Here is a 24,982-nt window from a genome sequence, read left to right as displayed (position 1 = left end):
ATTTCACAAATGAGAAAACTAAGACTCATAGAGATAACTTATGCAAGGATACACAACCAGTTCGTGCCACAGTCAGAATTAAGACTCTGGTCTGCCTGGCTTTACAGCCCATGTTCTCCCCACTATGTCATGATACATTCCATCAGCTTCTTGCAGAAGAAGTCTTATACTTGCTTGCTGTTCTCCCTCATTTCAGCTTGCACAATGGTGGGCATGTTCAAGTAATACTGTTTGGGTGATTATCAATTGTCACCTTTGCAGATGACACCTGGAGAACTAGCCCTTGCCAGTGGAAATCACACCCCCGTTACCCAGTTCATCCTGCTGGGATTCTCCAATTATCCAGACCTCCAGGAGCTTCTTTTTGGAGCCTTCCTGCTCATCTATGCCACGACAGTGTTAGGCAACCTGGGAATGACGGCACTCATCCTCACAGACGCCCGTCTCCATAGCCCCATGTATTTCTTCCTCGGTGTCCTCTCTCTTCTTGATATTTGTTACTCTTCTGTGGTCACACCCAAGATGTTGGTCAACTTTCTGGCTTCTGACAAGTCCATCTCTTTCGAGGGCTGTGTGGTCCAGTTGACCTTTTTTGTAGTACACGTCACAGCTGAGAGCTTCCTGCTAGCCTCCATGGCCTATGACCGCTTCGTGGCCATCTGCCTGCCCCTCCATTATAGTTTCATTATGACCAAGGGGACCTGTCTCCAGCTGGTGGCTGCTTCCTATGTATTCGGGGGAGCTAACTCTGCTCTCCAGACTGGGAATGTCTTCGCCCTGCCTTTCTGTGGACCCAACCAGGTAACACACTACTTCTGTGACGTCCCACCCCTTCTCCGCCTGGCGTGTGCCAACACAGCCACAGCGAAAGTGGTCCAATATTTCCTGTCTGCTCTAGTTACCCTTGTGCCTGCTGCAGTCATTCTCGCCTCCTACAGCTTGGTCTTGATGGCCATTGGGAGGATGCGCTCAGCAGCTGGGAGGGAGAAGGCCTTCTCCACCTGTGCCTCCCACTTCCTGGCCATTACCATTTTCTATGGCACTCTGGTTTTCATGTATGTTCAGCCTCATGGATTCACTAATGATACCAGTGGCCAAGTAGTGTCCGTCTTCTATACCATCGTAATTCCCATGCTTAACCCATTTATCTATAGCCTCCGAAACAAGGAGGTGAAGGATGCCCTGCAGAGGAAGCTCCAGGTCAACATCCGTCCCTGCTGAGCCCTGCACGGTTGTTTGTTGGCATGAGAAAGGCATAACATCTTCCAAATCACGTTATGAGTTGACCCAACCAAGAGCAGCCCTGGTTTTGAAGGAGGTGGAAGAAGTAGGGAAGAAACAGCAGAGATCATACTCTTTACAGAGCACTGCAGTTTTTAAAGCATCTTTACATCTATTTTCATATGAATCTTTGCCACCATATTGGAAGGTAGTGTTGTTCTTGATGATCACATCTTACAAATGAAGGATGCTTGACCCATTGAAAAAAAATTAATTACCGGAAGTCGTACAGTTAGTGGAGAGTAAGTCTCTAGCATCAGGACTTCCACACCAAAACCAGGGAGATGTCAATTACACCACAGCCACAAGTCAAGTCTTTTATTGGCAGCTCACCATAAATTTCAAGAAATATTAGGCAGTCTGGCTGGTTTGGCTCAGTGGTTGAGCGTCGACCCATGCACCAAGAGGTCGCCAATTCGATTCCTGGTCAGGGCACATGCCCAGGTTGTGGGCCCGATCCCCAGTGTGGGGCTTGCAGGAGGCAGCCAATCAATATTCTCTCTCATCGATGTTTCTATCTCTCTCTCTTCCTCTCACTTCCTCTCTCTTAAAAGTCAATAAAGAAAAAAAAAAAGTTTTTTTAAAGAAATATCAGATAGGGGCCAGCACAGTGTTTTCTGTTTTGTGCTGAGTGAAGTGGGGTTCATTCCTGTTCCAAAAAGAAAGATGATCAGAATATAACTATCTTTATTTCTCATTGCTGCTATATTCTGCCAAGCTGTTCCATTTAATAAAACCTCCGGATCAAGAGAGATCTTTCCTTATACACAGATGTTTTCTAGCCTGATGTATGAACGTGTCTCATAATTTTCAGGGGTGTGTGTGACAGGGCGAGAGAGAGGAAGAGAGGGAGATTTGGGCAGTTAGCGCATTATATAAGACACTGCTTAGGAGACATTCAAAAAATGATATTTGGCGTGAACATCTTTAAATATATATATGAAATATGGTAAGTATATGTGTTTTAGAGAATCACATAAATGGCCCTGGTCGGTTTGGCTCAGCAGTTAGAGCGTCAGCCTGCGGTCCAGAGAGACCCGGGTTCGGTTCCCGCTAAGGGCATGTACTTCGGTTGCAGTTTGTCCCTGGCCCTGGTTGGTCGTGCAGGTGGCGGCCACTCGATGTGTCCCTTTCACATCGATGTTCTCTCTCTCTCTTCCTCTCTCTCCCTATCACTCTATCTAAACAAAAAAAAATGGAAAAATGTCCTCGGGTGAGGATAAAAAAAAAAAAGAAAGAAAAGAGAATCACATAAATGAAGAAGCTGAACTTGACGTAATTCAGGATTGAACACTGGACTGGACGCCATACTCTTAAATTAATGCAAAGTCCCAACTGAACTGAGTCAGATTCACCCTGAGAGCTTTGGATCATTCAAAAGCCTTTTCTCAGATCAAAAGGAAATTATTCTAAATGCAGAAAATCTTACAACAAAAGCAAGTTTGCCACAGAACCATTTTTGAAAACAAAAAAATTAGAGACAACCTAACTATTCAAAGGTGGAAAAAGATTAAATGGTTCACCCCCCAGATGGATGATGATGGAACGACTAAAAACTATGCTTGTTTACATGGTAACATGGAAAACAGCATCCTGAACATCTAGAGTGTGACTGCAACCATGTGACCAAGAAAAACCTGGAAGAACATGCAAAAATGTAAATAATGGTTGTATTAGAGTGGTGGCACCACAGGGAAATGTTTTTCTATTTTTCTCAAAATTATTTCAAAACTTTTCCAATGTCATGTTTAATTTTGATACTTTATTCTAAAATCAATTAATTAAAGACATTCTCTCCAGGAAGCTGAGTGTGAAAATTTCTCCCTTTTGTTGTCTTTTATTCAGCCAATATTTACTCACTTCCTCCTATGCTCCATAGTCCTTTAACGTATAAACTAAGTTTATACAAGTGAGGTCCAGGCTGGTAAAAAATTAATCTAATTCACTCATCTGTAAAAATATTTATGAAGCAATTAGGTGCAACACATTGTGGTGGTCCCTGCCTAGATGAGTAGTCAGACCATGTATTGATCAGATAGCTTATGCTATAGTAACAAATAAACCTCAGTAAGTTAAATTTGAGAGTGATCAGGTGACTCTCCAGGGCAACTTTCATCCATCCATCAGCATGCCAACTTTCCTCTCACAATGCCGCCATCTCAACTTGTGCCCTCTGAGATTTTAACGGTGGGGGAAATGATCAAGGTCATAGAGAGTGTTTGTTTTAATGTTTTTATTATTTAGAAAGAAAGAGAAGAAAGAGAGAGAAACATCCATGTGAGAAACATGGATCGGCTGCCTCCTGCACCCCCCTAGTGGGGATCGAACCTGCAACCCAGGCATGTGCCCTGACTGAAAATCGAACCGAGACCTCTCAGTCCTCGGGAGGACACTCAATCCACTGAGACGCACGAGCCAGGCAAGAGAGTGTTTTTAATGACCTGGCCTGAGGTTGGTTCCCATCGCATCAACCCTCATGCTATTAGCCTGAAGGCAGTCTTACCACTTCAACAGAATTGCAAAGGAGGCTGGGAAACAGAGCCTTGTCTTTTTTACTTAGAGAAAAAACAACTAAATGAGACTTAGTAAATACATAGCTTAGTGTCTGTCACTGGCCAATTGGGCAGTTGGTTAGACCATCGTAAGTAAGGGATTCTAAAACATCACTAGACTAAGGCAGAAATAAGGCGCTGGTTAACGCACGTTTCTGCATAACTGAAGTGGGCCGTTTCTTTGGGTGAAATTGTAAAACTTCCCTTACCTGTGCTGAACGATCTCTGTGGGGTGCTTTTCAAATCATATACCTAAGTTGCACGGTGCTACTACAAGCAGCAAAACTAACTCTGAGATCAGGTATTTGACAGTTGCCTGACATCGGAGGTCATAGTTAACCTCATTTTAAAACTAAACAATGCACAACATAGTCGTGTTTGCTCGAGTTGAAACCCTGTGATGTATTGCCCAAGAGTTGGTACACAAACATATCTGCTCCTGAAAGAAGAATAAGAAACCACACACGCACAAAAAGGAAAGTGTTTTAGAAACATGAAAGTCAGAAAAAAATACAAAAGTTAAATGTGCGTATGAGATGATTCTACAGCGACATTTTAATTAATAGACTATCAGTTGCTATTCACCTCCACTACATAAAGCTTTCTATTATTAACCTGTCCCATTCACTGTTGTACCTTCAAGTCCAGAACAGCACCCGGCACATTGTAGGTGCTAGATGAACATGTTCAATTAAATGAATGGGCATGTTCACGCTTGTTTTCCTCGGAGCTTTTGAGAAAGGTAGAATATGGATGTCCACCCCAGACCTACTGACACTGTATCTTCATTTTAACAAGAGCAACTTTTCAAAAATTTATTTAAGAGGGAGGGCGGTGGGGGGGGGAGATTTGTTGTTCTACTTATTTACGCATTCATTGGTTGATTCTTGTATGTGCCCTGACCAGGAATCAAACACACAACCTTAGTGTATAGGGACAATGCTCTAACCAACTGAGCTACCTGGCCAGGTACATGTTTCTAGTTCTTAAAGTTCAAAACTTTTTAATCACAAAACTTTTATTTCTGTTTTGAGTTTCCAAGACATATTTTAAACCTCCACGGCCAGGGATTGATATTTCTTTGGTATTTGCACTATGCTGCAACAACCCCACCCGAGGCATGGCTGCCAAGAGGTGCAAGCAACCCTGGGTTAAAAAATAAATTACCAGGAAAAAAAACCAATGTATCAGAATAAGATTCTACTACACATGACTGTAAAGATCCACATATTGGCAACACCATGACACCTTATCTCTCAGCTACAAAGTTCTGCAAGATCTTTACAGCATTTTGTACATGTGTTTTAAATTTTGTCGTTTTCCTTTATAATTGAACACAGTTGTCAGACTTGCTTAAATTCAGTAAGCATCAAATTCACTGTTTTTGGCAGACCAAATGATATCTTCTTTTGTCTCAACTGTAAAATCATTAACATCAGCACTGTATTGTTTATTTCTGCTATGCTTTTATAAATAAGGGCAAATGTGCAATAAAATGTTCAAGTAACTACACAAACATTACCGTATTTAGAAGTAACACTCCTACCATAACACTTCTGGCAGCAGACAGCAGTACCAGGAGGTAACTTAAAATACTTACTTGTCTATTGAAATGAAAGTCAAATGAATAAGAAGGAAGTTTAGAGGTGTGGCCGTATAATCAATAAAAGGACCAGTTGTATAAAAATTAATGATTTTAATTTCTTAATTTTTTGTTATCTCATCTGCCTTTACATCTCTAAGTATAAACAATGATAACAATTATATTTGTAAGAGCTTTATTGATATGTAACTCACATACCCTACAATTCGCTGAAGTAGGAAAACAAAAAACAAAAAAACTCTGTTCCTGTATGTTTCTCCTATAATCAGATGTGTAGGGTTTTCCCACACTGAACAATTCTCGGCAATACTAACTGGTTGTCCTACAGTTCAAGTCAATTCAGACAATAGTCAACGTTAGCACAGACCCCACAGGTAAGAGCTCAGTCCCACGAGACTGCCCCCCGCCCACTCAAATGTCAATGACAGGTGATAGGTCCCCAAATCCCCAAACTTGAGAACAAATAGGAAGTTCTCATGATCCCCTACACACACCCTTGGACTTGATCATTTGCTGGGAGAGCTCACAGAACTCAGGAAAACACTTACGTTTATAAGTTTATTATAAAATACAGGGCATAATAAAGGATACAGATAAGCAACCAGATGAAGAGTACTTAGGCCAAGGTCCAGTAAGTTTCTAAGTACAGGAGCTTCTGTGCCCATGGAGTTGGGGTGTGCCACCCTCCCAGCATGGAGATGTTTTCACCAACCTGAAGTTCTCTAAGCCTCATACTATTGAGATTTTTATGAAGGCTTTGTCATATAGGCATGGTCAATTACTAATTCCACTTCTAGCCCCTCTCCCCTCTCTGGAGAATGGGCAATGGAGCTGAAAATTCCAAGCTTCTGATCAGGGTTTGATCTTTCTGGTGACCAACCCCCTCCAGGAGCTCACCAAGAGACGCCTCCTTAGAACAAAAGACACTGCTATCACTCAGGAAATTGCAAAGGATTTAGCAGCTCTGTGTCAGGAACCAGGGTGAAAGATAAAATATTAAAACAAACAATGCTCTTAGTGCTCTTATCCCTTAGGAAATTATAAGGGTTTCAGGTCCCTGTGCCAGTAACCAGGAGTAGAGATGGACACATATATTGTTATCTATTATTTCACGTCACCCATTTGAGGTGCACTATTCAATAATTTTATTTCTTTGCAGAGTTGTGCAACCATGACCACAATTAAGCTTAGAACATTTTCATCGCCCCCCAAAAAAACCCCTGTATCATTTAGCCTTCATCCTCCAATCCCTCCATGTTTTTCTGCCCTTGACAATTATTAATATGCTTTCTGTCTTAATAGATATGTCTGGACATTTCCTAAAAATGGGATCATAAAATATGTGGTCATTTTTTTCACTTAGCATAATGTTTTCAAAATTCATTAGTACTTCATTCCTTTTTATGGCTGCATCTATCCCATTGTATGTATATACCACCTCCTGCTATCCTTTTATCAGTTGGTAGACATTTAGATTATTTCCACCTTTTAGCTATGATGAATAATGCTATCATCGTTCATGTGCAAGTTTTGTATAAAATTATATTTTCAGTTCTGTAGGAGTGGAATTGCTGAGTCATACAGAAACTCTGTTTAACCTTTTGAGGAATTGCTACACTTTCCAAAATGATGGAGTCATTTTACATTCCCACAAGCAGTATATGAGGATTTCAAATTTTGCGCCTTATCACCAACACTTATTATCTGCCTTTTGTTATCTCTCTGGTGAAAATCCTCATTGTGGTTTTGATTTGCATTTTCCTGATGACTAAAAAATTCAAGCATTTTTTTCATGTGCTTATTGATCATTTGTACACCTTCTTTAGAGAAAAATGTATATTCACATTGACTGCCTATCATTGAGGGGGTTGTTTTTTATTATTGAGTTGTGTCCTTCATACATTTTAGATACAAGTACTTTAACATATTATTTTAAATTATAGTATAATTTATAAATATTTCTTTCATTCAATAAGTTCTTTTTATTCTTTTGATAATGTCCTTTGATGTCCAAATTTTTTGTTTTTGTTTAAAATATTTTATTGATTTTTTTTAGAAAGAGGGGAAGGGAGAGATAGAAACATTGATGTGAGAGAGAAACAGTGATCAGCTGCTTCCTGCACGCCCCTTACTGGAGATCAAGCCTGCAAAATGGGCATGTGTCCTGACTGGGAATTGAACGGGCACCTCTCAACCCATGGGGTGACACTCAATCCTCTGAGCCACATCGGCCAGGCTGTTTTTTGGTTTTTGTTAATCCTCACCTGAGGATATTTTTTAACTGATTTTTAGAGAGAGTGGAAGGGAGGGAGGAGGGGAGAGAAACATCAATGCGAGAGAGACACATCAATTAGTTGCCTCTTATACGAATCCAACTGAGACTGGGAATCAAACCTGCAACACAGGTAAAGATTTTCATTTTGACAAAGTCCAATATTGATCTATCTTAAAGTTCACTAATTCTTTCTTTTACCAGGTCAACTTGACTGTGAGCCTCTCTAGTACATCTTTCATTTCAATTACGTAGTTTTGAACTTCACACATTCCTTTTGATTCTTTTCATACTTTCCCTTTATTGATATTATCTACATGTTAAGACACTGTCATCAGCATATCTTCTTTGACTTCTGTAAGCACTGTTTTCTTTAGTTCTTAGTACATAAAGGGTGGGATTGACATAGAAGCAGACTCTTCATGTCCTGCAACTGGTGCCCTGGGAACCTAGCCTGGTTTATCAGAGGCAGCACCGTTCTAAATCCTTTCCCCACCTCGTGCCTTCTTCCTTTTCTACTTGTTCAGAATGCTCTATTCTTTTTTTTAGACAGAGAGGAAGGGGGTGGAGAGAGAAACATTAACATGTTGCCCCACCCATTTATGCATTCACTAGTTGATTGTTTTTTTGTTTTTTTTGCATTTATCTTCAGATAGAGCTGGAGGGAGAGAGGAAGGAAGAGAGAGAAACATTGACGTAAGAGAGACACATCGAGTGGTTGCTACCCACACGACCCCAACCAGGGTTGGGGACAAACTGAAACCGAGGTACATGCCCTTAGCAGAACCGAATCCAGGACTCTATGGTCCGCAGGCCGACTCTCTAACTGCTGAGCCAAACCAGCCAGGGCAACTGATTGATTCTTACATATGCCCTGACAGTGGATTGAGCCCGCAACCCTGGCACATCAGGATGATGCTCCAACAACCGAGCCACTTGGCCAGGGCAGGAATGCCCTGTTCTTTAGTGGTTATGTATATTTAGTGTCACAAACATCTTAAGTTATTCAATATCTTTAATTTCCTCCTGAATATAAGAACATGAATGTCAGTGTTCTAATCATAGCTTACCTGCTACTGTTTTCCAGTATTTTAATTCTCTTTCCACAAAGTACATACTGTCTTTTACAGTTCATGCTTACTTACTTTTACCAAAATATATGCATGTAAGTTCTTTGGTTAATTCTCAGGGAAGATACTTTATTTCTCCTTCCAGCTAGCACCAAGGTTGAGACAAGTATGTTCCCTGCTGCTCCTTCTGTAGTTTATTTCTTGTTCACCTTTAACACGAAGGGTATGGTATACCAGTTTTACCTGGAGTTATCTGCTAGATTCCTTATTTCCTGTTTCCCATTCCCTGTGTAGTCACTGAAGTAAATGCTTCAAGTCCGCTGAGTTTGGCAAAACTGCTGAGTTTAGGCGTTGCTTACTTCTTAGTCCAGTTTTCACTTCATTTTGAAGATCTGTGGATTCCTTACTTTTGTTTACTCAGCAATGTGCTCATAAGTTTCTTTTATAAATGTATTTGACTCAGCATCTTGTTTCTGCTGAAAGGACTCGCCACAACAATGCCAAGAACAGAAGCCTGAATGAGCCCCACTGTACATACTACACTGCCCCCACCCTTGGTTATGGTAATAGAGTGGGTTGTAAAAAGGCCCAAAGTCCAAAGTGTGCAGAAGACCAAGGCTAATCTTGCACTGAAGTGAAGAGAGGACTGAAGGGAAGATGAGCAGAATGTGCCTGGCACGTCCCCGTAGATATCCCATATTTCTCTTTCTTTTCCTCGGCACAAATGTCTTATGGCCTTCAGACTCTTTGTCCATTAGCACTAGAGATGTCTGGAGAAAAGCAGCAAAATAGTAGTCCCTTCTGTATCCTCAATAAAGTGGAAGAACCTGTTCTTTTTGAAAATGGACTTGTACATGAGAGAAATGTAGCACTTTTTCCACAGTTAAAATGAAACCAAAAAACCTAGTTGCCATGTACTTAACAATAATACTTATGGCTCCTACTACTAACAGGTATAAAACTCTGAACTCAATCCATTTGTAGGTAGCTAGACCTGGTCACCTGATCCTACATAAAAGGAGAAAAATATAAGTCAGGGGAGGTCATGATGGGTAGTCATGCCTCAGGCCTATAACTTTAGTAAAGGGTTTATCTTTGCCTTGAGCAAGCCCTGACCATTGTTCTTGTGCATCTAGGTTAACACACCTTTGAAATGCCAGAGGAATCCTTTATCAGACCCCTGGGAGGTACAACTACCCTCCAGGGAACCCATAACCCAATCCTCTACCTTGCTTTCTTCAACCTTCATTTAATATTCCTTAGGTTCCCTCCTTAAATCCAAAACTGCAAACTGTCAGTCTAGGAAGCATTTTTCTATCTGTTGGTACCTTGCTTCCAGGTATATCCTGTTTGGCTCAAATAAATTTTTATAAAAACTTTCTCAGGTGAGATCGTTCTTGTGTCAACAATAATGTGGACAGACTAAAATCATTATTTTCACTCATGCTTTCCCTACCTTACTTCCTCCAGCCTTTCTCTCCATTCATGTCTGCCCCTAAATTCTGGGTAGATCTGCCAAAGAACTAACACTTTCAGTGAGACAGACAACAGGAAAGTCAAGAGGTCATAAGGTTATAAAAAGGGATTAGCTCCATTCACCTGGTGTGGCTCAGTGAATGAGCATCGACCCATAGACCAAGAGGTTGCTGGTCCCACTCTTGGTCCTGGCACATGCCTGGGTTGCGGGCTCAATCCCCAGTAGGGAGCATGCAGGAGGCAGCCAATCAATGTTTCTCTCTCACATTGATGTTTCTATCTCCCCCTTCCTCTCTTTAAAAAAAAAAATCAATAAAACATTTTTTAGAAAAGAATTAGCTCCTACAACATCTTTTCTTACTTTTTTGTACTCTTTCTTGAGGTAGGTTGTCCCTCAGGAGTGACTAAGTTTCTGACACACCTCCTTGGCCACTTGTCTAGTTGAGATGCCCTTTGTAGCCAGAGTGACACTTTAGTCCAAGTCAGCAGCTTCGGGGGAGTCTCTGCCACAGAGGGTCCCATATCAAGAACTAGTGTCACCTCTCAGCAGCCTGGTCATTACCTAGATGATAATGGTTTGCAAGATAAGAAGTTTCTCCAACCCACAAGATAAACATCAGCCTATCACTATTATCCCAAATTCTACAGTAAGCAACTCATTCCTTTGAGACAGTCTTCCCTCTAGAAGTCTTCCTTACTTGGTTATAACCACAACGCCATGAAAGTAATACCACTGCCAGTAGAGTTGGAGCCAGTAATCCTGGATTTGTTAGAGGCTGGAATCTTAAGCAAGTTGCTAGTCTCCAGTGCCAACGGACCAGATATTAGAATAAACTAGGTGACTTATCAAGATTTCAAAATCCACCCTGGCCGGTGAGGATCAGTGGTTAGAGCATTGGCCCATGCACCAAAGGGTCGTGGGTTCGATTCCCAGTCAAAGGCACATAACTGGGTTGCAGATTCAATCCCCAGCTCCAGTCGGGATTGTGCAGGAGGTAACCAATTGATGTGTTGTGCAGGAGGTAACCAATTGTGTGTCTCTCACGTTGATGTTTCTCTCTCTCTCCCTTTCCTTTCCTCCCTTCCACTCTCTCTAGAAATCAATGAGAAAATATCCTCTGGTGAGGATTAACAAAAATTAAAAATAAATAAAAGATTTCAGAAACCTGAGTCCTATCTATGGAGTCAATTTTTGGAAATAAAACATGGGGAATCTGGTAAGTCTTGTGCACTTCTCATCTATAAATCTGTATCTAGTTGGTCTATAACTATGCCAATAACAAGATGAAACTTTATTATCCTATACTTCAGATATAAAGATAGACCATATGAGAACCATATGTTCTTCCTGGGTGAAATGTTTCCAGTTTGTAACAAGTGCACTGGTTCGGCAAGAAAGAACATGTGGACAAGTGAAGCCATAGCTTTGAGCTCCATCAGAAAGTATGTCACAGCAAAACTCATTACAGCTAGTTATTTCACAAATGTGTTCACAAAAAAAAAAAACATATTGAGGCAGAAGAGTGGTTGTGCATACTCTATAACCACTTCCAGAAAAACAACTCAGGCACTAAAGGATCAGGGTGTACACTGGCAGTTTCTTGTTTCTTGACAAAATCTGTAGGATTGATTCCTAGAATTGCTGTAAGAGATACCAAGTGGCTTCAGAAACATTATTGTCAAGAAACTTAAGGATATAGGGATTTGACGGATCATTCTGTTTAACACTGTATTTTAAGTAAGGGCAGAGGAACCCTGGCCGGTTTGGCTCAGCGGTTAGAGCGTCAGCCTGCGGCCCACAGAGACCGGGGTTCGGTTCCCGCTAAGGGCATGTACCTTGGCTGCAGTTTGTCCCCGGCCCTGGTTGGGTCATGCAGGTGGTGGCCACTCGATGTGTCCCTTTCATGCTGTTTCTCTCTCTTCCTCTCTCTCCCTCCCACTCTATCTGAATAAAAAATGGAAAAATGTCCTCGGGTGAGGATTAAAAAATAATAATAATAATAAGGGCAGAGGAGAGAAATAGTTTTAAAAGATTACAGATCTGCCCTGGCCAATGTGGCTCAGTGGTTAGAGTGTCAGCCCGCAGAATGAAGAAGGGTCAGGGGTTCGATTCTGGTCAAGGGCACATACCTGGGTTGCAGGTTTGATCCCCAGCTCTGGTCGTGCGGGAGGCAACCAATCAATGTATCTCTTTCACATCAATGTTTCTTTTTCTCTTCCCTTTATCCTTCCCTTCCACTCTCTCTAAAAACCAATGGAAAAAATATCCTCGGGTGACGATTAACCACCCGCCCCCCGAAAAAAAGATCATAGATCTTAGCTATGTAGAATTCTTATAGAATGCAATATATGAGAAAGATTCCATGTTTCTTTTTTTTTTTTTATTCTCACCCGAGGACATTTTTTCCATTTTTTGTTCAGATAGAGTGGGAGGGAGAGCAAGAAAGAGAGAGAAAAACATCGATGTGAAAGGGACACATAGAGTGGTTGCCACCCACACGACCCAACAAGGGCCGGGGGATAACTGCAACTGAGGTCCGTGCCCTTAGCAGAATCCAAACCCGGGTCTCTCTGGACCACAGGCCAACACTCTAACCGCCGAGCCAAACCAGCCAGGGCAGATTCCATGTGTCATTCTCTAAAATCAAACATCCAGGCGAAGAGACATATGAAGAAATGCTCATCATCACTAATCATCAGAGAGATGCAAATTAAAATAACAATAAGGTATCACCTCACACCTGTCAGAATGGCTGCCATCAACAAATCATCAAACAAGTGTTGGTGAGGGTGTGGAGAAAAGGGGACTCTAGTACACTGCTGGTGGGAATACAGACCGGTGCAGCCACTATGGAAAACAATATGGTGTTACCTCAAAAAATTAAAAGTTGAACTTCCATTTGACCCAGTGATCCCGCTTCTAGGAATATACCCTAAGAAGCCTGAAACACCAATCAGGAAGAATATATGTACCCCCATGTTCAAAGCAGCACTATTTACAATAGCTAAGATCTGGAAACAGCCCAAGGGTCCATCAGTAGACAAATGGATAAAAAAGCAGTGGTACACATACACAGTGGAGTACTATGCAGCTGTAAGAAAGATCTCTTATCCTTTGAGACGACCTGGAGGGACCTGGAAAGTATTATCCTAAGTGAAATAAGCCAAGCAGAAAAAGACAAATACCACATGATCTCATTTATACACGGAATATAATGAACATAACAGTCTGAGGAATATGGTAGACCCAGAAACATGGAAGTAGGGCACAGACTGACATCTCTCAGAAGAGGGGGAGGGGGGGTGGGAAGAGATAAACCACAGAACTTATATGCAATGTATGCATAACCAATGGACATGGACAACAAAGCCGGGGACAGGGTGGGGAGGGGGGGTATGGGGAGGGGGGTGCCAATGGGGTAAAAAAGGAGAAACATCTGTAACAAAAAAAAATTAAAAAAGAAAAAAAAAACATCCACAATAATGGCTAGCATAAAGACAATAATATAATATAATCAATAAATATTTGTTGAGTGAATGAGATAAAACAGATGAACCAACCCAGTGAGAGGAGTAAGGTATGTATATAGCTCAATGCCAGTGGGTAATAAAGAATATAATAGAGCCCAGCTGGTGTGGCTTGGTGGTTGAGCCACATGCACCAAGAGGTCATGGATTCGACTCCTGGTCAGGGCACACACCCATGATGTGGGCCAAATCCCCAGTGAGGGGCATGCAGGAAGCAGCCAATCGATGTTCTCTCTCATCAATGTTTCTCTCTCTCTCTCTCTCTCCAGTCCTCTAATATAATAAAGAAAAAAATTTTAAATAATAGAAGTCTATTGTATTCACCAGCTGCCATGTATTTATAGATTTTTAAAAACTATCTCAGGTAGGGCAACCAAACCTCTTTGGAAAGCAAGTTTTTTTGGCTCTGTGCTTCATCCTTCTAGCCTAAAACTAAACTCAAACTTTAAATGGTATTAGTTATTATGCTTAAATTTCCTGGTCTTACTCACTAGCCCAAGAAAGTTTTCATACCCAACACCTATTCAACAAAATTGAGACATGACCATCATAAGCAGCAGCTATATATTTTTAATCTAAAGATTGGGCATACAGAAACATTTTACATAAATTCTCGAGTCTTTTTATTATAGAACAGGAAATATGGGCCCCAGAAAAAAAGTCTCTTTCCATGGGCCTTAATCCCTGATCTCTGCAGTAAAACAATCCCTGATGATCCAGCAAGTACTTGCTACCCACCCACATATTTGTTAGGACAAAAGAAAGCCACAGGCCGGTCCCATGTCTCCCTACTAAGGGGTTGCAGATTGCCTGAGAAGCAACAGTATGGCCCAATTTTTAGTACTTCTATACATGAGCCTTTTTATTCTACATTTTCGTATTAGAAGGGCAGTGGTAGCTTCTAATCTTCTACTCATAAATGTTATGTTCAAGAGGACCTTGTATTGCAATGGGCTTTATTCAATGTTGCAAAATCCCAGTGACTAAGGAAGCCATTAATTCTTTATTCTTCATTTTCATATCTCTAAGTTAGCAATAAGCTTCCCATGCTCTACTTAATCACATTTAGTTTTTAAGAATCTTCAGAAGAATAATGTACCATATATAATTAAAAAGAATGTTGCTTGATAAAGTTGAGATTGATTTCAAAATAAATCCACCCTGGTACAACCCCCTTCTTGGTGCTCTGGGGAGAAAAAGAACATTAGTATATAAAAAAGTAACCAAGCTGAAAGGAGGGAAGAGAGACAGCTTGAAGTGAAGAAATGACACAGACCCCCTACATACACACTTTAAAAACTTTATTTATATAAAAAACTCATTTGTTTTTAAAAGCATTAACAAGAGAAAGAAAAACAGAAAAGGTATGGAGCAGAAGACATGCCCCTTAGTAGTGTTCGGTGGGAAGGTGCAATTTTTGGTTCTCTGGAATTGAATGTTTAGTGTTTCTATAAATGAAAAAAAAAAAAACAACAAGACAGTTAAAGGTCCCCAAAAAGCCCATGGCTGTTCTATTACCCACACCCCACCAAGAAAAAGAGCACCAGCAAAAGAGCAGAGAGGACAAGAGAAACCAAGAGTGGGCCCGGTTCAGATAGGGGCAGTTTCCCCTGTGCAGTATGCTCTTAGGGTCAGAGAGGAAAAGGCTCCTTTTTGCCAGAAAAGGAGTGGGAAGAAATGGGAAGACAGAAAAGGGTAAATAGGAAATGTTAATGCATAGGGAAGGGGGGAGGCCAGTGGGTTGTGTACTTTTCTCTTACCCCCACAGCCTCCATATATAAGGGGAGGGGAGAGAGGAGAAGGATGAAGATTTCCAGTTTGCATTGAACAGAGCTTTTAGATTAACCGGAGGAGTCAAAGGCAAGTAAGAAAAAGGACTAAAAAAAAACAAAAAAAACCCAACCAGCACAGCAGCTGATTCCTCTAGCCCAGCCAGCTAGTATATACCAAAGTGAAAGGAGGTGTCGGGGTGGAGGGCAGGCATGACTCCCCTGCAGCCCCTTTGGAGATGATGGTACACTCTGGGCAACTAAGGAGTAAGAGTCATGCCACTCACTCCTTCTACCAACCTCATTTTGAGATTCATCAGAACAGGCCCTGGCCGGTTTGGCTCAGCGGTTAGAGCGTCGGCCTGTGGTACAGAGATTCATCAGAACAGGATTTTTGCAAACCCCATCTATACACTGTTGAGCAAAAGCATGCTATGGCTGAAATTAGAGGCTATACCAATTCCCACTGGAAAATCTGAGGGTCTCTAGGTCACCTCTCCTCTTCTTTCTGCTATTTAGGGCCAATAGTGGGTACGAATCAACAAAATATAATTTGAAAAATCATGACAAATGAGACTGCAGAGGCAAAGAAAGGCACATGGAAAGGAAGGAGGAGATGCACCCCAGGCCAAAGGCACAAAGAAGAGGCAAAGCCAGGGGCGACCCCCACCTTTTAGGGTAAAGGGGGCAGAAGTATGTACATCAAGTCCTTTAGTCAGCCAACCAATCCAGGGAGCAAGCAGGAAGGACAGGGTTATAAAGGTGGGAAATAAAGAAATAGGGCAAGGGAAAGCCAGCTTTGAACTTCCTGCCAGTTTCAGACTAACTGATTCATGTACATTCCTACCAGATCCTCCTAGAGGTTCCTTCTCCACCCCAGAAGACATCTTTCTGCTCCTTCTCACCCAAAAAGTCTTCCTTGACACATTCTCCTCTTTCTACAGCCTCTTGCAAATGGCAAAGCCAAGTCAGCAGACATTATCACAGGATGGAAGAGGAGGATTAAGGACGGCCTCAGTAAGGGGCAGTGGCAGCACCCCAGGGTTGGCATGAGGCTTGGAGAAGAGATGGGAGTCTGTGAGTCCTTGATGGTCCCTGCCCTGGAGATGAAAGCCAGGTTTCTTAACTCAGTTCTGGGAGACCTTCACTTACTCAAGGGCCCTTGCCAGATGGTATGTGCCAATTTTGCCAGCCTTCTTTGCTTCAAAAATAGTCATCAGGAATAAGGGAAGAGCTCACACTTCCCATTTAAAAAAAAAAACAAAAACACAATACCAACAAAAAGTCCCTTCCCCACCAGGAAAAAAAATCTTGATTAAGAATCATCAGTTTATCAAATTGCTGTATAATGCATATATAGCACGTGGCTTCCAATTCTTCCCACAGCGTCCAGTGAAGACTCCCACTCTCTCTCCCTCCCTCCACATAGGCCAAGAGTTCCAGGGAGAGCTGGAAGAAAGAGCTAATCTGCAGCAGTTTCTCAAGATATGCATATAACTGAGTCAGGGTTCCTGGGAGCAACTGGAGAGGATCTGGAGTAGGGAGGAGGGACAATTAAACTTCATTGGAAGAAATTAGGAGTCGATGGAAAGAAGGCAGCCACTTGGGGCTATAAGGGCAGGAGGCAGGCAGCCTGGCAGTTGGCACAATAGTCCAGCGAAGAAAGGGGAAAATCATCAGTCCACTTCACCACCAAAAAATAAAAGTACATATATTATATGCCCAGATGTAGTGGAGATCATGGTGCTAAATCTTCTGCTGTAAGGAAAAAAGAGAAAGAGGTGTTAATAGGGTTGGGAATAAGGAGATCCAGAAGACAGTTGAACAAATCTGGAGGGGAAAAAAGTAGCACATAACAGAGAATCAGTTCACCAGAGGCATGTTCCAGCCTCTTAAGAGGTAATAATCACACAACAGCACCCCAAGCACCATGTGGCTGAGACTAGTGTCTCTGGACTGATTAGATCAGCATGATTGGCAAACTGCTGGCACACAGGGGCCTCCTTCCTCAGTGATGATCTTGGGGGTGGCTGAAGGACATACCATGGTGGGGGGAGACACTTGGTCCCCCTCCTCATCCAAAACCAATACATCCAACTCTTCCTCCAGAGATTCCTGTCCCTCGTCCTGCTGTGAACACATGCAATTTGTTAGTAGGAGAGTAAGGAAATAGGAACCTTGTAAGTATGTGCCAGATCTAGGGAAATGCCCAAATTTGTAAACTCAAACAAAACAGGGTAATAGTAAGAGAAAGGAAAGATTTCGAGAAAACACAGAGATAGGAAGAGAGTCATGTGCAAGAACAGACCAGTTAGTGTCAGCCATGCCAGTAATGTGTCTGTAGTCTTCCTTTCCCCATCTCAGCTGGCCAGTGCAGCATAATGGCCCAAGAGACCCCAACAAGAGTCAAAACTCCTACATTTCCCGAAAGCCCCCACCAGAAGAGGATACCATCTCTCACTAGGTACTTTGTCCTATTTCACAAACATGCAGGCTTCAAAACAGAATCAGCCAGCCATAGAAGGACAACAGTACATAGAGAATTTACCATCAGGGGTGTTCCCTTCAATGGCTCCATTTCGCCTAGATTCCCGGATCGATCCAGTGTTCTGTTGTGGTCCCCTCTCTCATTCAGTGTGGAATAGTTGTTATCTAAAGAAAACAGCACACAGAAATATGATATCCCCTTCTAGTGTATAATATATGTTAAACAGATTAAGTGTGAGTTAGATACCTCTGTTAGGAGCTGAACTTGGCCAAATGCTCCAGAAAGGCATTATATTCTGGGGCCCTGACTTAAAGAGAACTTGAATCTAACTGGGAAGACAATGTATGTGAAATATGCAGAGCATGACATATGGAGGGGTGGGGGGCAAAGTAGGTTTACAGCTGTTCGTATGGAAAACAATACAATAATTAATAAATAATAATACAAGCCCTGCCCTGTTTGGCTCAGTGGTTCAAGCACTGGCTCACAGACCAAAGGGTCGTGGGTTTGATTCCGGTCAAAGGCACAAACTTGGGTTGCAGGTTAATCCCCATCCCGGGTCAGGCTTGTGCAGGAGACAACCAACAGATGTTTCTTTCTCTCCCCCTCCTCCTAACCTCCCTCCCTCCCTTCCACTCTCTCTAAAAATAAATGGAAAAATATCCTCAGGTGAGTATTAACAAATAAAATAAAATAAATAATACAAGAATAAACTCTGTTTTTGGGTACTCAAAACCGTGAACCTACTTTTGCCCCATCCTTTATGTTAATAAAGCTAAATGGAAGAGATTAAGAAAGGATTAAGAGAGAGATTAATAAAGGATTAAGAAAGAGTGAGGTGTGCTGCCATAGTCAGTAAGGACCTAACAAAGGAGACAGGACTTTGGCTAAGGCTTTGGGAATGAGAAGCATTTAGAAAAGCAAATGGGAAGGACATTTCAGTAAGAGGTATCACATGAGCAAAATAAAAAACTGTAGTGTGAAGAACTAGAATAGCAAATTAGACAGGTGGGCTGAAACAGAGCACATGGAGAGAAGGAGCCCAACGTCCGACTATGCACGGCTGTGAGGAACAGTTCAGAGACACAAACTTGGTTCTGTAGTAATGAGGGATGCATATGAAGTTTTTTTTTAAAGCCTTTGAGCAAGTGGGAATGTAAAAGTAGATGGATCAAGTTTCACTAAATTTCCTCACAACTTTCCAAATGGAAACGTCCAGCCAATGCTCTTCCAGAATCGTAAGTGGTTAGTGTGCTAGAAAACACTCGTAGCCAGACAGTTCTCCTCATCCCAATCAAACAATACTCCATATCCTTAGCCAGAAATTAATGACCTACCTAATGATCTTGAGTTTGATCCCATATTGCTCATCTGTATTTCTTCCCGATCAGGTTTCTTATCTACATGAAGACAGAAAGTTATCCAAGTCAAAAATCAGAGTCTTCAAAATCTATACTCATCATGAAAATTGCTCTCTAGTCTGTCCTCCTGCCCTCTCACCAAATTTTTACTGAGCACCCACTATATGTCAGGCACTAGACTAAGACCAAAAGGACTTAACGAGATCTCTTCCCAACAGACTCCTAATATAAGAAACCATTCACTTTAAGCCAGCAATTTTTAATTATTTGGTCTTAAAAATTATGAGGATCCAAAGAACTATCATTGATGTGTTTATATGTATTAATATTTACTGTACTGAGAAATTTCAAATATTTCTTTCACTTAAAAGTAACACTAAACCACCGGGCCAGTGTGGCTCAGTGGTTGAGCGTCGACCCATGCACCAAGAGGTCGCTGGTTTGATTCCCTGTCAGGGCACACGCCCAGGTTGTGGGCCCAATCCCCAGTGGGGGACATGCAAGAGGCAGCCAACCAATGTTCTCTCTCATCAATGTTTCTATCTCTCCCTCTCCCTTTGTCTCTCTCTAAAATCAATAAAGAAAAAAAATACTTTTTAATTTAAACTTATTCTATGTTAACATAAATAATAATTTTTTAAAAAGATTTTTATACCCGGCCGATGTGGCTCAGTGGTTGAGCATTGACCCATGCACCAAGAGGTCGCTGGTTCAATTCCTGGTCAGGGCACATGCTCAGGTTGTTCTCTCTCATCGATGTTTCTATCTCTCTCCCCCACTCCCTTCCTCTCTCTCTAAAAATCAATAAAGAAAAAAAAGGTTTAAAAAATTTTTTTTATAAAATAATAATTTTATTAGCATTTATACCTATACACAGTGCCTTTTTTTATTTTATATTCATATAGTTCTTTTATTTTATTTTTGTTACAGATGTTTCTCCTTTTTATTCTATTGACACCCTCCTCCCCATCCCCCATCCCCAGCTTTGTTGTCCATGTCCATTGGTTATACGTACATGCATATAAGTTCTGTGGTTTATCTCTTAAAGCCCTGGCCAGTTTGGCTCAGCGGTTTGAACCCATGGACCAGAGAGTCCCGGGTTTGGTTCCCGCTAAGGGCACGTACCTTGGTTTCAGTTTGTCCCTGGCCCCGGTTGGGATCATGTGGGTGGCGACCACTTGATGTGTCTCTCTCACATTGATGTTTCTCTCTCTCTCTTCTTCCCTCTCCTCCCTCCCATTCTATCTGAAGATGAATGCAAAAGTGTCCTCAGGTGAAGATAAAAGAAAACAAACAAAAAAAAGAGTGAGGAAGGGAAAGGGGGCAGGGGAGAAGGAGGGAGGGAGGGAAGGAGGGAGGGAGGGAGGGAGGGAGGGAGAGAGGGAGAGAGAGAGAGAGAGAGAGAGAAACATTAATCAGCTACCTCCTGCATACCCACTTACCAGGGATCAAGCCCAAAGCTCAGGCACATGCCCTGACTGGGAACTGAACCAGTAATCTTTCAGTGCATAGGACAACACCCAATCAACTGAGCCACACTATCCAGGGCATAAATAACAATTTTTTAAAAAGATTGTTTTACATTTCTGCACATCTCTAAAGTTTGGCTTAACAGAAGGAGAATTCTCGTATCTGCTTCTGCATTCAATCTGTTGTGATGTTATTTGGATTGAAGTATATGAAGAAAATCCAGCCTTACATAGATAAGAAGCTGGAAAAAGGAGAATAGTCTTTTCAGATAATTTTGGATATTCTTTGAGAGTATACTAATAATTGACAAGTAGAGTATCTTTAAGGTTAGCAGCAATGTGGTCTCTGATTCCAAACTAATGATCTCTTTATACTCTGTTAAGTTAAAGTCCATTTTTCTATCTTCTATCCTGAATGGATCAATTATCCATGCATGACTTTAAAACATCTTGTACTTGTGCCCTGGCTGGTTTTGCTCAGAGGTTAGTGTTGGCCCATGGACCTAAGGGTTTTGGGTTCAATTCTAATCAAGGGCACATATCTCGTTGTGGTTCAGTTCCTGGCCCTGGTTGGGGTCATATAAGAGGCAACCAGTCCTGGCTGGGGTCATATAAGAGGCAACCAGTTGAGGTGTCTTTCTCACATCAGAGCTCACCTCCCCCACCCCCCGCCTCTCACTCTATCTGAAGATAAATGGGAAAATATCCTTGGGTGAGGATTAAAAAAAAAAAATCAATAAAAACATTTAAAAAAAAAGAGCTCTGGCCGGTTTTACTCAGTGGTTAGAGCGTCGACCTGCGGTCCAGAGAGACCCGGGTTCGGTTCCTGCTAAGGGCATGTACCTTGGTTGCAGTTTGTCCCTGGCCCTGGTTGGTCGTGTGGGTGGCAGCCACTCGATGTGCCCCTTTCACATTGATGTTTCTCTCTCTCTCTTCCTCTCTCTCCCTCCCACTCTACCTGAACAAAAAATGGGAAAATGTCCTCCTGTGAGGATAAAAAAAAATATATATATATATGAGGGTCATAATATACACTTACGTGAAAAAGAATACTTTTTCAAAACAAAATATATGATTAACCTTTGGGAGGAAAATGTATTTGCTCACATGACAAAAGTGTTTAAAAGATATAACCCAAGCCCTGGCCAGTTTGGCTCAGTAGTTGGAGCATCGGCCTGCTGACCAATGAGTTGCAGGTTCAATTCCAGCCAAGATGTTTCTCTCTCTCTCTCCACCCACCCCCATCTGAAGATAAAAAAGATACGTATAACCCAAAATAGCAGTGGTATCTCTGGGTAACAGAAATGAGTGATTTGATGTTGTTGTTTTTCTGGTTGTCTGTATTTTCTAATTTTACAATAGTAAACATGCATTACTTGGTATTATATGGAAATACAAAATGAAAAAAATTATTTTGCAATATATACATATATCAAATCATGTTGTACGCCTTACATTTATACAATGTTATATGTCAATTACCTCTCAAATAGAGAAAATGGAAAGACTAGGGTTCAGTTTCCAATCATTTTAAGTCCATTGGCAAAGACAAGGGATCACACTTGGGCCAACTGCCTGTTTTGTTTGATTGTCTAATGCTCAGGCCTACCAACTTCTGACAATCCTGAAGAGAAGTATTATTACCCTCCACCAAAAACTGACTCAGTAAAAAATAAATATATATCCTATTTCTTAGATAGTAAGCCCACTAAAGAACAGCAGAGGAGGAATAAAAGCTGAGGGTGTGCCCCCTGGATACTGGACCTGATTTCTGGTTCCGGTCAATGAGGGGAAGAGTGCTATCATCATATGAATGACTGCTCTGGCTTCGAGAAGCATTGTTTAGATTCACCTGGAGGCAAACATAAAATGGAATAATGTCAGAGTACTGAATTTACCCACCTCTTATTCCCTAATGGGCACCAATCTTTAGGCTCCTATTCCCAAATACAACTCTTACCAAAAGTAAATAAGTAATACCTACATAGTATTAGGATATTATGGCTTCTATTTGTGTTCCCGAACAGATTACAAAGGTACCAAACACTCATACTATCAGAAAGAGACCTAGTCTCAGAAAATGTCAAACTCCATCAAAGTGCTGTTGCAGATTTGAGTTAAGTCAAAAAGGCCCCCATCCTTTGTTGCCACCAGTGTACAGTACACCATGACACAGAGGAAAACCAAGCTGTTTTGACAGCAACTGAACTGTTAGCGCCATTCACTTGTAGGGAAGAGTAAACCTAAAACTGGACTTGATGTGACTGTGAAAGAGAAGAAACCAAACACAGAAGCATTACCTGAGACCAAGAAAAAAAGGTAAATATCTCAGTCCCAAGAATTCTCTACCTGAAAGTCTGATTTCTTCCATCCTTCTTTTTCCAGTGGCTTCCGCAGTTCCTTATATCCCCAGATTGTCTGTAATACAAGTGCTGCTGCTCGAACTTCTTTTTCTGAGCGGTTCCTTTTGAGAAAAGTAACACCACATGGAATTTGGATGTCAGACCAGGGAAGAAGCTGAGAACCTGTTCTCTCTAACATAATGTAACATATGAACATAAATGCCAAAATGGGTAAGATCAAGTCCTGCATTCTATCCTAAATAGTGACGCACAAACATGTTTGATGAAAAAGTCTGTAATCAATTTATGAATCAACATTAAGAGAGAGAACAGAATAATACCTCTTCACACTTTACAAAGTAATAACCTCAGAAACAAAAAGGAAAAATAACCTTAGAAGCAAAAAGGAAAGGCTCCTTCCTAGCAACTCCCCTCTATACTTAAATTCTTCCAGTTATCATTTTACGTGTTAAGCTCACCCTGATTTGTTGATCAACACCAGCTTCTCAATACCCTGTGTCTCTCGAAGCTTTTTAGCAGCCTCCAAGTTCTCAGCAATGACCTCATTGATGGTGTTCAAAATAGAGACCACAGTGTCCTCTGAGAAATTCTGGGAAGAGCTCTGTTGCCCACCTGGCAGATTCTTTACCAAGTTAGGAATAGCATGTTTACCTGTAGCAAAGACAAAGGAATGTATGCTGGAAGAACAAGCTGAGTTAGGTTATGAGGAGCCTAACACTGTTCTTAATTGCACTCATCATATAAAGTATGGGCACTATCCCTCTGAATCTACTTCATTCGCCTACAGGATTCTCATATCAAGAAAGCAAAGAACCTGGAATAGCCAAGAATTTATTGCCCTTACTATTCCTTTATTTATTCTTTCCTTTTTTAGTCACAATGAAATAATGTGAATACTTATATCAAAAGTACTACAAAGTTCTTTCAGATATTCTAATGAAAACAGTACATTTAATATTATAATAATTCAATAAAATAAAGTCATTATGAATTAAAAAAAAAAATCTGGGCTCTGCCACTTACAGGGTATATTAACTTTGAGCAAATTACTTGATTTACCTGACCTTGAGTCTCCTTTTCCTATAAAATAATGACAATTAAATGAGAACATACAGAATTGCTTAACAAAGCCTACTAACAAAGTAAGTGCTTAAAAAAAGCCAGGTTATCACCCAGGCCAGGTGGCTCAGTTAGTAGGAGTGTTGTCCCATACACCAAAAGGTTGTAGGTTCAATTCCCAGTTGGAGAACATATAGGAGGCAACCTATCGATGTTTCTCTCTTTCTCTCGCTCTCTGTCTTTCGCTCTCTTCCTCTCTAAAATCAATAAACACACCCTCAGGTGAGGATTAAAAAATAAATAAATAACACCTATTACTGTCCTGTTTTTTCAGAGTCATCACTTCTTGTTTTTCCAAGAGCATTCAACTACAGTTGACCCGAAAAACACAAGGTTTGAACTGTGCAGATCCACTTACACGTAGATTTTTTTCAATAAATACTGTAAATGTATTTGCCATTCCTTATGATTTTCTTAATAACATTTTCTTTCTTCTAGCTTACCTTATTGTGAGAATATAGTATATAACACATATAACATACAAAACATGTGTTAATCAACTGCTTATATTATCACTAAGGCTTTCGGTCAAAAAAAGGCTATTTAGGCCCTGGCTGGTTTGTTCAGTGGTTAGAGCATTGGCCTAAAGACTGAAGGGTCTCAGGTTCGATTCCAGTCAAGGGCACATACC

The 24,982-nt window shown here is 41.2% G+C and overlaps 2 protein-coding genes across 2 annotated transcripts in view; one reads left to right on the top strand and one right to left on the bottom strand.

Annotated features, from left to right (window-relative positions):
* Window positions 1–261: 261 nt before the first annotated feature.
* Window positions 262–1,221, top strand: LOC118627537 (olfactory receptor 1052-like). The gene has a single exon (XM_036257755.1). It carries the CDS (start codon window positions 262–264, stop codon window positions 1,219–1,221), a length of 960 nt encoding a protein of 319 aa, XP_036113648.1.
* A 13,147-nt stretch (window positions 1,222–14,368) lies between these two features.
* Window positions 14,369–24,982, bottom strand: part of CTNND1 (catenin delta 1) — a 51,673-nt gene continuing 41,059 nt past the window's right edge. The window contains exons 15-21 of the mRNA XM_036258346.1: window positions 23,691–23,883; window positions 23,219–23,333; window positions 22,634–22,721; window positions 19,377–19,439; window positions 18,100–18,203; window positions 17,595–17,681; window positions 14,369–17,309 (exon numbers count right to left, since the gene is read on the bottom strand). Of these exons, the coding sequence (XP_036114239.1) occupies window positions 17,298–17,309; window positions 17,595–17,681; window positions 18,100–18,203; window positions 19,377–19,439; window positions 22,634–22,721; window positions 23,219–23,333; window positions 23,691–23,883 (662 nt within the window). The 3' untranslated portion in view covers window positions 14,369–17,297. The remainder of the gene's footprint in view (window positions 17,310–17,594; window positions 17,682–18,099; window positions 18,204–19,376; window positions 19,440–22,633; window positions 22,722–23,218; window positions 23,334–23,690; window positions 23,884–24,982) is intronic.

This window comes from Molossus molossus, unplaced genomic scaffold (genome assembly GCF_014108415.1).
Source record: "Molossus molossus isolate mMolMol1 unplaced genomic scaffold, mMolMol1.p scaffold_m16_p_13, whole genome shotgun sequence".
Lineage (NCBI taxonomy): Eukaryota > Metazoa > Chordata > Mammalia > Chiroptera > Molossidae > Molossus > Molossus molossus.
The sequence above is the reverse complement of the archived record's forward strand: the minus strand, read 5'-3'. Positions and strand labels throughout refer to the sequence as shown.